This window comes from Symsagittifera roscoffensis, chromosome 2 (genome assembly GCF_963678635.1).
Source record: "Symsagittifera roscoffensis chromosome 2, txSymRosc1.1, whole genome shotgun sequence".
NCBI classification, from domain to species: domain Eukaryota; kingdom Metazoa; phylum Xenacoelomorpha; order Acoela; family Convolutidae; genus Symsagittifera; species Symsagittifera roscoffensis.
This window is the reverse complement of record NC_087063.1, coordinates 2,424,192-2,437,401: the sequence shown is the minus strand read 5'-3', so window position 1 is coordinate 2,437,401 and position 13,210 is coordinate 2,424,192. Positions and strand designations below refer to the sequence as shown.

General features: G+C 34.3%; 2 protein-coding genes across 2 annotated transcripts in view; both read right to left on the bottom strand.

Annotated features, from left to right (window-relative positions):
* The window catches only part of LOC134840327 (C2 domain-containing protein 5-like), a 302,083-nt gene that overhangs the window by 40,258 nt on the left and 248,615 nt on the right, over positions 1 to 13,210 (bottom strand). The gene's annotated exons all lie outside the window — the stretch shown is intronic.
* On the bottom strand, positions 1,417 to 12,859 carry LOC134839086 (uncharacterized). The gene is made up of 6 exons (XM_063854504.1): positions 12,512 to 12,859; positions 9,016 to 9,207; positions 7,495 to 7,647; positions 4,363 to 4,642; positions 3,515 to 3,795; positions 1,417 to 2,127 (listed from the first exon to the last, which is right to left on the bottom strand). Exons 1-6 carry the CDS (start codon positions 12,600 to 12,602, stop codon positions 1,790 to 1,792), a joined length of 1,335 nt encoding a protein of 444 aa, XP_063710574.1. The 5' UTR covers positions 12,603 to 12,859; the 3' UTR covers positions 1,417 to 1,789.

Sequence of the window (13,210 nt, the reverse complement as noted above, 5' to 3'; positions counted from 1 at the left end):
GCGCTGGCTCTTAGACTAATCGTGAAAAAAAAAATCTTTTTAACCAGTGCGGAGGCTGTGGCTTTATGGCCAGATTATCCCAAGCAAATATGGGTATTTCAAGATCAATATTAATTATTTCCATGCCATTGCAATGAAAAGGTTTTTTTTTAATTTGGCAAACCAAAGACATTTGATTGCAACCGATGCAATTATGACAATTAATCTAAATCGAGAGCATGTTTGGGGTCTAATTTTCAATCCGCTGATCAAAATTTAAACGGTAATTTTTCAACAAACAGCCTTATCTATAAATCGTCAAGATTTGAAGCCGAATTACATTTCATCAGAATTACGTAAGAAATGCATAAGAGCAGTGACAATCTGTAATTATGTTGCATAGCAATAAAGTTTTTCGGCTTTTTGAAATGGGAATTGTGTTTGTGGCTTCTTGAATTTTCGGATTGTTGGCCTACCACCATTTGAACATAGGTTCGAAAAATTCTCTCAATATTTTATCCAATCAAATAGATTTTAAAAACCACACAACTTTGGCTGTTTTTTTTTGTTTTTCAGAAGCAAAGTTTTCTGCAAATACAACAAAACGGCAGGTCCAAAAAAAAAACAAAGAAAAATGTCCGAGAAATTGCACGTCCGAAACAAAATCAAGGAAGAATGTTCGAGAAATCCAAGTCTTTTAGTTTTTTTCAAAAAATTGATCGAGACAGCATCTAGATGATTTTTCTAGGGCTAACTAGGAATCTAATTATAATTTAAAAATGCAAATTCAAATGTTGCCTCGAAATGCTAGACGCGTTAAGTTAATATGCGCATATATTGCTATAAATGAGATATTAGAAGCATATATATGAAATTCCGAAAAATACGTCGGTATTCCAAGGTATTTTAAAAAAAGCGATACAACAGTTGCAATAAAACCTAAGCATAAAACACTTAAGAAATCAACGAAAATGGAAAAAAAAAGAAAAAAAATGATGTCTACCAAAGTTTACTTTTTTGTTTGTCTCGCTATAAGTTCATTCTAGGCAAACATGCAAGTCATTGAAATCGCAATTTAACCTCGAAACCAAACCTGCTTACATTATACTGAAAAAACCCAGGTCAAACCCATTCCTTACCTCTAGGCTAAGTGGGAAGAAACCAGGAAGTTGTTAACAGTCAATAAAAAACCAAATTGAAAATTTGTAAGAAAAGTTGTTTTCGGGAAAAATGCCAAGATCTCGAATAAAAGGCAGCTGCTCTCGGAAGCGTAGTGTTAGAAATTTTATACAGATTTATATTTTTTCTTCAATCTTGTTTTAATTCATAGTGACCAGGATTAAATGTTCTTCTAGCACTTCAACTAGCTCTCATTGTTTGCATTTTGTCTTGCAGTTTTTGATAAAATCTAATCAACCCAACCAACCCAACAAATAGTTCTTTTGAAATATTGAATTCAATAAAGTTTTATTGTAATTAGTTTTCCATAGCAAAATAAATATATCATTGTATTCCAATTCCCATTTGATGCAAAAACCCTTTTCTCCAATAATCACATAACGGGAAAAACAAAAACAAGCAAAAATGTCTTGCAGCCGAAATTGCTAAGCATAATTTTTCTAAAAAATCTTTCAGTAAGCCTATGAAATTTTGTTTTAAAGATTTTTCATAGCCGTGGTGATTTTTCACAGTCATGTTCATAGCAATGATATTTTGATTTTAAGGGAAATTTGATAGATTAGTTCTATTTTAGCTGAGTTGACATTTTGACCTGATAATCTTCAATTCACCCCAATAAGATTTCATTTTCCTATTCGTCTTCGTCTACAACTTTGGTAGTGACTTTTGTGCCCATTTTAATTTCCGTCGGTGGCTTCTTCTTAATTCCAGTGTTGATTCTAGACGACGCTTTCAAAGTGATATCTTCCTTCTCAACCACAACATTTGATTTCTTCTTTGAGACTTCGGGCTCGGGTTGGAGTTTTGCCTCGGGTTCGGGAGTCGTCGTAGACTCGGACGTGGCTCCGTAGTCGGCAGCCGAGTCGAGTAGTTTGCCCTTGTCGTCTTCTTTTTGTTCCCGGACTGCCTTCTCGTGTTGATATATACTCCACAGTAAGATAATCAAAATGGCAAACGAGAAAAGCACTCCTAAAATCAAGTTTAAGTATTATTTTCAATAGGTGATCTATGAGCTCGTTTGGCCGGGTCTGATTATTTAAGAAGGGAAATTAGGACATCCTTCTCCACGGAAAACTCGCCGCTCAATCAATGTTCATTCAAAGGAACCACAAGAACCTTACGCGTTTAGATTGTCACCACCCCCCTTCCACGATAAAGAAGTCAAAAGCCTCCAAAAAAGCCTAAGAACGGTATGTTTTTTTTGCACATTTTCCCAAAAAAGTTTTGCAATGCAGAAAACATCTACCAATAAGACAAGTTATTCTTCGTGTTTTTGGGCACTATCGTGGTTTAAAAAGACTCCCCGGCAAAAATCGAAAATCTGCGCTTAGAGAGACTAGTCGATTGGAATATTCGGAGCACGTTATCAAAAAGCTTGGTTTTACTCAACCATCTGCCTTCGCCAGAACAGTAATTAAATTACATCAATTCGAAAATGATAGGCGTTAATTGTTTTCTGATCGAAAATTTATTCTACTTCAAAGCTTTATAGTCTAACTTTGAATAAGCTTAGGCACTTGTGCTCATAAAAATTAATAAAAATTGGTATTAAGCAAATACACTTTAACACATAAGACACCATGATGGCGCAATATATTAATTATTATTTTTAAAACAACCGCCTTTTCAACGATTTTATTACATTTATAAAAGTGAATATTTAGTTTGAAAGAAATTGTCTGGTCCTCCATCAAAACATTGGAAAACAACCGAATGAACTATTTTAGGATGAAAATTAAAACTGTCATTTTTGCCAATTCTGTCCTGAAAAACAGAAGTTGACAAAATCCGATGATAAAAACAACTACTCAAAGATTTCAGATCGCAAATTGTGCGATTTATCTTCAGTTTTGATGATTCATGTCATTTAAAAAAAAATTCCACGCTTACGTAAGTCGAAGATTATATCAGTAACAGCGGCACTGGGGTTTTCTCTGAAGGAAATTTTTAATGAGCTCAGAATACCATTATATGACTTTGTTTCAATTGTTTTGACTTAAATTTGCTTGTTTTGGACCAGTTTCACTCCTCGAAGTTTCGGCGCCACTCCTCGAAGTTTCGGTACATTTCGGCGCCGAAATCTCACATGGTAAAAATTAGCTCATGAAATTGCCGCTCTTTTTTCAAGACTGTCGTCTCGTTTTTTCATTACATGATTGGATAATTGATTTGCCTCAATCTGTGACGGGGGTTCTTTAAAGCTTAGCACTTTAAATTGACGGCACCATGAAATTTCGCTTTTTCTTTAAAAATGGAAACTAAAAAAAAGTTTGGTTGATTTCTTTAACCATCGAAAAAAAAATCAGATGGCATCAACGTTGTATGTTCTGACCTTACAAAAAGTGAAGAATCTAACCGAAAAGGATGAGGAAGAGAATTCTGTTGTCGTCTGCCTTGTACACCCGGACGATAGGATCCACAGACTCCCAGTTGCAATACCTCGAGATACATGTGCTGAAACATTCGATTTCGTCGCCATTCGGCTTGCTGACCACTTCGCAGTTCTGCCACAGGGTTTTGTTGCCGTTGAGGAAGGAAGTTCGAGTCCTCTCAGTCGAGGCGTTGACGTCCAGACATCCCCGGCTGACCTCGATGTTTCGGTCGACGTCGAAGAAGACATGGTCGTATTCATTGTAACTAAAATTAGGAACCTCATATTATTAATTGAATCATGCCATGTTTTAGTCTAAAGGTTTCGATTAAAGGCAGCTTTTGTTCATTTAAATAGACAGAATCTTGAGCTAGTTTGAGTAGGAACTACTTGAGATCTGAAAATGATACTCAATTTCATCCAAAAATGAATCACTTCAACTAAACATGCGTCCACTTGACATAATAGACTGTGAATGTGTTTTTAAATCTTGTTTCGTATTCTCATTTCAAAATTGGGACCAAGTTAAGCTCCCGATAGAGCATTTTTTTTCATTATTATCACTGATTTTGTACTAATGAAAAATGCAAGGTTTGATTTGCTGAAAAAATCAACTATACTTTGAGCCTTACTGGAATTCAGATAAGGTTTATCAAATGACTCTACATGATTAAACTAGACTTTCAAGATGCCACCCGACAAGCGGACAGGCTGATGCGTAATTGTTATTCTCTAAAGTTGAACTAAATTCTTGTAAACGTACAATTTCATAGAAACTATATTTGTTTATTAGTTTCTTGGCTTGAGATAAAAAAAGTATGATTATTTCTTACCTTCTAGGTGCCCAGTTTCTTATGACTGCTTTTGTGAAGCATCCTTGATTGGATCCGCACCTTACCCCCCTTTCGAAAGGCGCCACAGCGCAGTCTTCAGCCCCCTCGCACTCGTAACAATCTATGGGGGCAACAGTCAGGTTCTGTTTGTCCACACAACCAAACCCACGAATTAAGTCGTATGGAGCCGAGCAAGCGCAGATTTTTCCGACGTCGTTTCGGGACGACTGCAGATAATAGGGTTCCTTGCAAATCATTCCGGGGTAGAAACCGTAGTTTACTGAAATCATTAGTTAGTTCTTTTCCAACCCAAATTGAAATGAACTCGCCGAAAACTATAGTACTCTAATAATTTTGAGTGTTTTTGAATATGATTCTAACTCATTTCATTAATATTTTACAGTATTTCCCCTTATTTTTTTATACAAACTTTACAAATGTGAGGAAGTAGTTCTTTTGAAAAACAACAAATAATTGCGTCAAACAGAGATAGATCTAGAGTTTTCTCAAGGGATAGCAGATTTTCAAAAAATTAGAAAATTTTGTCGACTAAATTGTCATAAAGACCCTATTTTATCAATTTTTTTTGCGCCGCCAAAATTTTTTTTCTTGGCTTGCGCTCTTCCTCAAATTTAGTGCATATTGGCGCTGATGGTGCTTTTAGAAAAAGCTTAGGGTCAGCCTGTCAAACGTGGACATCTCAAAATAGTGCACAAGCGGGTACTTTGGGTCGGTAGAGGGTGGAATCCCTAAAAAAATTGTCCGACACCCCGCCCCTTCCCCACCCTAGATCCGCTAATAAATAAATCCGCTAATAAAGTATTTAAAAAATTATACCACAAATAAGAGACTGAAAAGCACAGAAAAGTTTTTAAAAAGATCCGAAATCCGAAAAAAAATGTCAAAACTCACAAAACAGAATTTTTTGTTTTTTCTTTCAGCCTCAAAAGAATTTTTATGCACAAACAAACTTTTTCTATAAAAATCATCTAAAACTTTAAAATTGATTTTTTCATCAGTAATTTATTCCAGACACAAACTTTTCACCACAAAAATACAAATAAAACAAAGTGTTTTTTTATGAAGCCAGTTTTGTATTATTTCACATCGATAAAAAAACATAAAACTGTCAAAAAATTATAAAAAATTTCAATAATAAACCTACTCGGATAATCTCCAAATGGATTTTAGATAGAATATTTTTGCCTTTCCTGCTGAGTTTATCATATGAGAAAATCTTTGATAATTGTTTGGACTTTCGAAGAAAGTGATGGAGCATTTTTGCTCGTAGTGGTCTATTTTTTTCCAGACATTTTGACGTTTACTAAACCATTTTTGGACAAACGTGTTATTATCATGTTAAAAATGTTCCCGCACTGAGCTCAAATGTAAAAACATATTTACCTGTAATGATTTTTTAGAAATTTATCGAATTTTGAAAATTACTTTTTGTGACATTTAATGTGCGATTTAATTCGAATTGATCACGCTTAAGAGAAATTTTTATTCTTTCATTAATTGCTATAGTTCAATTATTGTATTATTATCTTAAGAGACGCTAGAACGATTTCTTTGTACTTTGGTGTTCTCAAAAAAATCCGACGAAATTTTTTTAATGTTTTTTTTTTCTATTTCAATGCATAAATAAATGTATAAGTTATTTCAATTGATGTTTTGACAATTGAATTCAAAAACGTTGAAGAGCATTGAAAATTTTTTAGGGTTTTTTCTCTATACAATTAGTCTCGTTTATCTAACTTTCGAAAAAAATGACGGCAAATTTGTGCTCGTGGGTGTTTTTCCTCAGACATGTTTCGACTTTTTAACTATATATTTTTGGCAAGGGTGCTATTATATCTTTCGGAAGCCATTGTTGCAACCTTTACTCAATATTACAAAAAGATTCGTCTGTGATCCTTTTTAGTAAAATTTTGTGGTTTTAAAGATTGCCATTCTGGCCACGTTGGGATTATTAACGCTCGATTAACTTTGTGCAATAAACGCGTAAGCTATTACGCTAGCAATACTATGTACGTCGGACAAAACTCTTGCTAGGAATAAAGGGTCCTTTCTACTTTCTTTCTTAGAAAATAAATCTAAAATTCGCTGAGAAACATTTTATTAGAAAAGAAGATAGTATGAATTTACTGCAAGTTGCCTTTTGATTCAATTTTTATTTTAAGGGTGAGATTAGAGATATTTTTACTGAGAATGGAGAGTACTTTTCAGAGAATGGTTGGGGTGATTGAAAAGAGAGAAGTGTTGGTATTTTGTGAGAATTTGTTGGAATGAATTTTAACTTTTTTACTTTTTAACTTCGTATTCTCTATTTTTTAACTTTTTAACTTCGTACTCTCTATTCGTGCATTCGTATTTTATGAGAAGAATGTTTCGTATGCTCGTATTTTACGAGAGGAATCGTTATTAATCGCATTGAACGAGAATAGTCGCTTTATTTCTCAATGCTTAAAACGTTATACGAATTATTCCAATAGCATTTCACTTCCTTTTGCAATGGGATAAAAAAAATGTTTATTTTGTGGTGGTGGCGGCGTCACATTTTGTGAGCACAAAAAATAATTCATGTTTCTGTTTCAATTTGAAATCAGAACAAAGCAGAGGTTCAATCCGTCCCAGAAATTGTTCCAAATTGAATTGAAGCGTGATGTTTGGTCTTTTTAATACTTTGCGATATGCAAAGAGTATCACTTAGTACTTTGTATTGCATTTGAGGGAATGATTGAAAAAAAAACATCAAAAAGACTTGAAAAGAACATAAAAAAGCATCAAAAGATTAAAAAAAACACTTTATTGGCCTTAAATGATAGTTGCAACATGCAAAGTTTCGCCTTCTTACGAGCACACCTGTTGTGTTTTAAGATCAAACTCAAAAAAACATAAAGGCAAAGTCAAAAAGGATAAAGTATTGTGGTACAATTTCATGGAATGAAAAAATGCTGGTGGAGCAATTTCATTGAATAAAGAAAATGTTAGCGGGACCTTTTTAGGGCATGGAAAACAGTAATCAGACAATTTTCCAGGCGTGTGAAAGTAGCGCATGAGGGGGAAGATTTGATCCAATTAAAATATTTGAAAAAAGGGGCGTTATAGTTATTAAAAATCCACTCGTACATTGGCAGTCGGCGTCTCTTTCGCAGGGTAGTGCACAGATGTTTCCGTGGTTCTCTAGCCGGAGACACTGTTCGTTGGGCCAGCAGTCAGTACTCTCCCTGCAGTGGCCACACTCGCTGTCGTTGTTGCCGAGAAGAGTCAGCGGAAACTCACCTAAATTAATTAGATGACTCACTCTAAGGTAGAAAAAGGATTCATTCTCGATAAATAAAACAGATGATTCATCCAAGGTTAAACAGATGACTCATACTATATTTAACAGATGACTCATCTAAGGTTAAGCAGATGACTCATTATATATCTACAGATGACTAACCCTAATAAGAAAAATGTCATCAGAGCACAACACTGAATCAGGGGCGGGGATTTAGGGGGGGGGGGGGTGTGGTGCGGACGCCCTTTTTCAGGGATTGGACCCCCTGTCGACCCAAAGTGTCCCTCCTTTGTTACTTTTAAGCAATCCATTTTTGGCCGACTGACCCTAAAATTATTCTAAAGGCGCCTATGGCGCCACCATATGCTATTTTTGAGGAGAAGCGCGCGCCACAAAAAACACGCGATTTTTTTGTCAAAATTTTCCAAACCTGTTTTTTGAAAAATTTGCCTGCGGCGCACAAATTTCGACCAAAAAACCGTCTTTTTAGTGCTATGAAGAGTTCAGAAAATCAATTTTGTCGACCTAAAAAAAAGTCGTCAAAATTTTCGAACAATTTTTGAAATTTACAAACTTGCTTTATAACTTTTGCATCAGTATTGTACCAGCTTTTTCTCACATTTAAAAGCGGAGCATCATTTGCTGCTTTGGCAGTGAGCTTAATTGATTTAAAATAACTATTTTCAGCGGATTTTCCAGGAAATTGTTATGAAAAGAAATGAAAATCTGTGCAAAAACTTCAGCAAGTGTTAATGATGTTAAAGGGTAACAATCAAGAATTTCAAAAAATTTACTATTGGCCTTCCTTCACATTAAGCAAGAGAATGGTAGAAAAATCAGTTCTGATTGATTTTTGATTTGAGGCGGGACCGATCATCCACGATAAAACTGACGACAGCATAGGACAGGGGCGGATTTAAGGAAGAGAGCGGAAGCGCCCCTCCTCCTCAGGGATTCGACCCCCTGGCCACCCAAAGGCTCCCCCTTTTGTACTATTTTAAGACCTCTATTTTTGACTGGCTGGCTAATTTTGAGGGGGAGCGTGCGCCGAAAAAAGCAATAATTTTTGGTCAACGAGGTAATCAGCTTTTGACGGAGACACGTACACTGAGCCCTCGGAATTTTTTTGTATGATTTTTGAACGACTTCATAGTCTCGAAGTTTTGCCTAACCTGCCCTCCAGCATGGGCGCGAGTCTTGGTAGAACTCCAACTGTTGATTTTTAGTTTGGCCATTTTAAACTGGTCGGGAAAAGTTTTATAACTTTTACAAACACATTGATGACCTAATAACTATAACAATTATAAAAATTTTTAACAGTTTTTTGTTTATCAAAATCCACTAATCATGGATCAAAATGGACTTACACGCGCACAACTGGTCTCTGGATGTGGGCTCTTCAAGACATGATGTTTCCGAGTAGCATGAGTCATCGTTCGGCTGCACTAGAGAGTAGGGACTGGTTCTGTCGCTAGGGTCCCCTGGCCCCTGGATGACTTCAGTGCACACTTTGCAACTGCCAATTTCGGAGTCGAAAAGGTTTCCGATTGGACACGCGTCTGAAAACAAAATTACTGATGGAATAATTTGCGACTAAAACCCAAAAAAAATGAAAATTTCAACCATAGGTTGAAAAAATTTTTGACCGAGATGAATTGTTCAGATGGTAAAAAGTTTTTAGCTACAAAAAAGACTTTTTAACTTTTTTTAAATAAAAATAATAAACAATTTGATCCACCCAGAGCAGTAGAACTCAAATCCATTGATTTTATTAAGTCTTCTTTGTTTGTGATAAACATTTACCAAATTAACTGTCCTTCTGAACTTGATTTTCTAGAGGGCGGGGGTTCAGGATTATAGAAGGACGGGTATTCGGGCTTATATACGGATACGGGTACAGGCATTATTCATAATATCCAGTTAGATTCTTAATTACTGTAGAAAATACTCATGTTCAGCCAAAAATTTAGCAATTATTTCATGTCGCATTCAAACAAAAAAAGTGACAAATAAAAAAAATGTGTTGAAAGTAGTCGTAAAAACTGGTTTCCAAGCATTTTGGGAAGACGTATTTTAACAAAGTGGATTTAATTTATCGGGACAAAATCACTAAAATCTAAATTTTAAAATGTACATATTTTTTGCAAATTGTGTTGATGCTAGACAAAAAATGAAGACAAAGTTTGTTTGTAATTTTAGCAAACTTAATTTTACCCAATTTAGTTTGCATAATTCAGACCCAAAAAAATGAGCCAAAACTGGTCACCCAAAAATTGCCGAAAAAAAATACCGAGTCACTTGTTGACAAATCTATATCAAAACGAAGCTCTTCTAATAACGCCCAGCAAATTCAAGCAGGGTATAACCTTTTAAGTTTTGAAAGAGCAACTTTTTTTCGCTGTTAGTCGAAAAATAATTTGAAAAGTTTCAGGATTAAAAACTTTTCTTGAATTTTGATAGGAAAACAAAGCTAAAATCTTAAAGAATTTGAAAAAAAAAATGAAAATAAATTTCGCTTTTGTTCCATTATTTTCCTATTTGTTTTTTTTAACCAGAAAATGCGTTTGAAATAGTTGAAAAATTCAAGAAAGATTGACAAGTAGACCTAAATTAGGGCTAAATTTTAGCATTAAGTTTAAATGGATTTAACCTGATGAACTAAATTAATCTGACAGGCCAGCTTCTCAACAAATTATGTATAATTGGTCTAAAAAACAAAAAATAAAATCGAACCAGTTTTTCCCGACTTATAGAGAGCTTGTTTGATTTTTTTAATTTTTGAGAAACTTAATCACGACCAAATTAGTAAAACTATGATACCACATTTAAGGCGAGGGTTTGAGAGTTTTCCGAGGTAGCGATTTTCCAAAAAAAAACTTTATCAAATCACTATAATTGTTTTTACAAAAAGTAAGAAATTTTTGCGCAGTGTATTTTTGGTTGACATAGTTTTTTTAGTAAAAGAAAACACGGGAAGACTATAATTTTTTCATGTTTTTTTCTCATGTTATTTTTTTTAACTTGCTCAATTAAATTCTGCCAACTTTCTAATGAGAGAAAAACTAATTCGATTTGTATGAGCTACTAAATTATGTAAAAATTGCATTTCCAGATTTTTGAAATAGCTTATAATCGAGACACATTTCCCGCTAAAATCTGGCTCGAAAATTTTGATTCATTGGCTGAAGAAAAAGTTGAACGTGTGAAAGAATTGTTGATGATTTTTGGTCATTGTGGTCGTAAATAGTTGCGCTGTTTCCGCCGCTTAAATTTAAAAAATGTTTCAAGGAGGAGCATGAAAGAAATCGGATTCAGATACGAGAAAGATTGATAGTGAACACGAGAAAAAGAATACAGGAAACTTTTGTATGTTCCGGCAGCTTTCAAAGTTTTCACTCTAAAGTTTTGCAAATAAAAAACAAATTTTTTATTTAAAAAACTGAACAAGTTGAGGCTGATTTGTAGTTTTATGATTTTTTGCTGACGTGGGTATTTTTGTGCTCGGAGTGGGTTTTTTTCTTCAGACAAACTTCGACTTTTTAACTAGCCATTTTTGACGGAATTTTCTAATGTCATTCAAAAGGTATTATTGCCCTGAGCTTCAATTTGAAAAGATATTTCACGTGTGATCATTTTTCGTAAAGTTATGGGGGTTTAAAGATTGCCATTTTGGCTAATTTGGGACAATAAACCCGGGATATAAATTGCGCTATTAATTGTCCCAAATTAAATCCGTCTCAGAAATTGTTCCAATTCCGTTGAAGAACTCTTTTTTTGCCATAATTGATTTGTTACTAGGAGCGAAATCTATCACTTGGTTTTTTGAATGGCGTGTGGGGGGATGAATTTCACAAAAAAGTCAAATAAAAAAAATTATTTTTTATAGTACATTCAATTTTTTCATGTTATTACTGCGCCATAGAACTTAAGAGGCAGTCGGAACATTCAGGGCCTCACCCTGATACGAGCAGTCTTGTTAAACTAGAAACTTTGATGAGTATTGGCGAAAATTGCAATTTTCGAGCAACTATGTTTTCTTTATAATTGCATAAAATTTTGTCAAAGTTTGCTTGGCCAAAATTTGAAATTTGCCTGTGTGAAAACTACGCCTAGCACAAATATTTCATGATCCTCCTTGAAAGCCAGAACAGGATAAAATTTAAAAACTAAAAAAAGCTGCTTTTTTTGTTCGCAACTTGATTTGCATATACAAGTATAGACGTATCAGCTGGAGTAAACTAAAGCTAATCATTTCAGTTTACTATGTGTTATCAATTTCTCCAGCTTCCTGTGACAGAGTGAAATTTTTTTTTTTATCAACAAGATTTGTCTAGCAAGATAAGATTTCATTTTCAACCAGCAATTGTTTGGCGAAATTAGTTTTTTATAGAAGATATTGATGTGAAAAATTATAGCACATGGTTTAAAAATTTATCATTTGGTCATTTAGGATGATTAGTGCGCACGAAAATGTTCTGAATACGTAGCGTAGGCGGCATTATAAAACGCTTGAATTTTCTTTTCAAATTGAATAGAAAACCACGCCTAGCCAATTGATTGGAAAGATGCTTCATTAAACCAAAAATAATCATTTTGTGATTGTGTTAAGGATGGACATTTTGAAATGCCGTTTAACATTTATACTTAAAAAAATCTGCTTTTTACCAGAAACTACACAAGTCATGTTAAAAGATATTAAGAATATAGAAGGCGTTCAAAAAAGTAACGCTATAGCAAAACTGCTAAATAAGTGGACCAATTACGAGAACTGACCGAAACCTTTTTAAAGTTTTCCTTAAAAAAATTAGCAACAATCCAAAATTAGTGAAAATTAATTAGTGGAAAATATTTCACTGGACTGACCATAAGCTGATTGCAAATCCATGCCGCCGCTCGAAGTTGTCGACGCATAATCGATTAAATACAAGGCAGCAGTAACATAAATGATCCACATTTTGCTGTAAAGTTTGTAGAGCCCGGTCAAGTTTGATATAAGCTTGAACTAAGAAGAAGTTTTTTAAGAAAAAAAAAATTGACACTTCAGTAGATAATGTGAAATGATGTTTTCCTCATTAAGCTATCAAAATGACAGAGTTTAAGAACCATTGTCATAAAAAAGAGATGAGCAAGTTAAACAATACTTGTTTGGATACACAACTTGTCACGCTTAGATCGGTTCTGCTTAAATGGTAAAAAATTACACTTAAACTACCAATGCAACATATGGACATTGAAATTAGATCGATTTTAGTTTTATCCTTTTTTTCGTGAACTCAAAAAATAATTAGAGCAAATAGCGTAAACCACCGCTGTTCAAGTAGCCAAAACTGCTTCCAAATTGGCGTGCTAAAAAGTCGGCGGACCGCAACACTTCCAAAAATCAATTGAAAAGGCGGAAAAAGTAGGAACATTTGTCGGTGTTCTTTCGGCGTCAGAAACTCTGGAAAAGTACTTCTAACTAAAATTTCAGTCCAAAATGAGCTTTTTGACAAACTACTAATATATGCTTTTCTCATGTTCTGTCATCAAACGTAGGTCACTAATATTTTTTTGGAATCGATC

What these genes read in the sequence shown, in the direction of transcription:
- LOC134839086 (XM_063854504.1), bottom strand. Translation starts at nt 12,602, where the DNA reads ATGTGGATCATTTATGTTACTGCTGCCTTGTATTTAATCGATTATGCG. An exon ending in CAGAGACCAGTTGTGCGCGT is followed by an intron (nt 7,648 to 9,015) that starts GTAAGTCCATTT and finishes TAATTAATTTAG; the next exon opens with GTGAGTTTCCGCTGACTCTT. An exon ending in AGAAACTGGGCACCTAGAAG is followed by an intron (nt 3,796 to 4,362) that starts GTAAGAAATAAT and finishes TCCTAATTTTAG; the next exon opens with TTACAATGAATACGACCATG.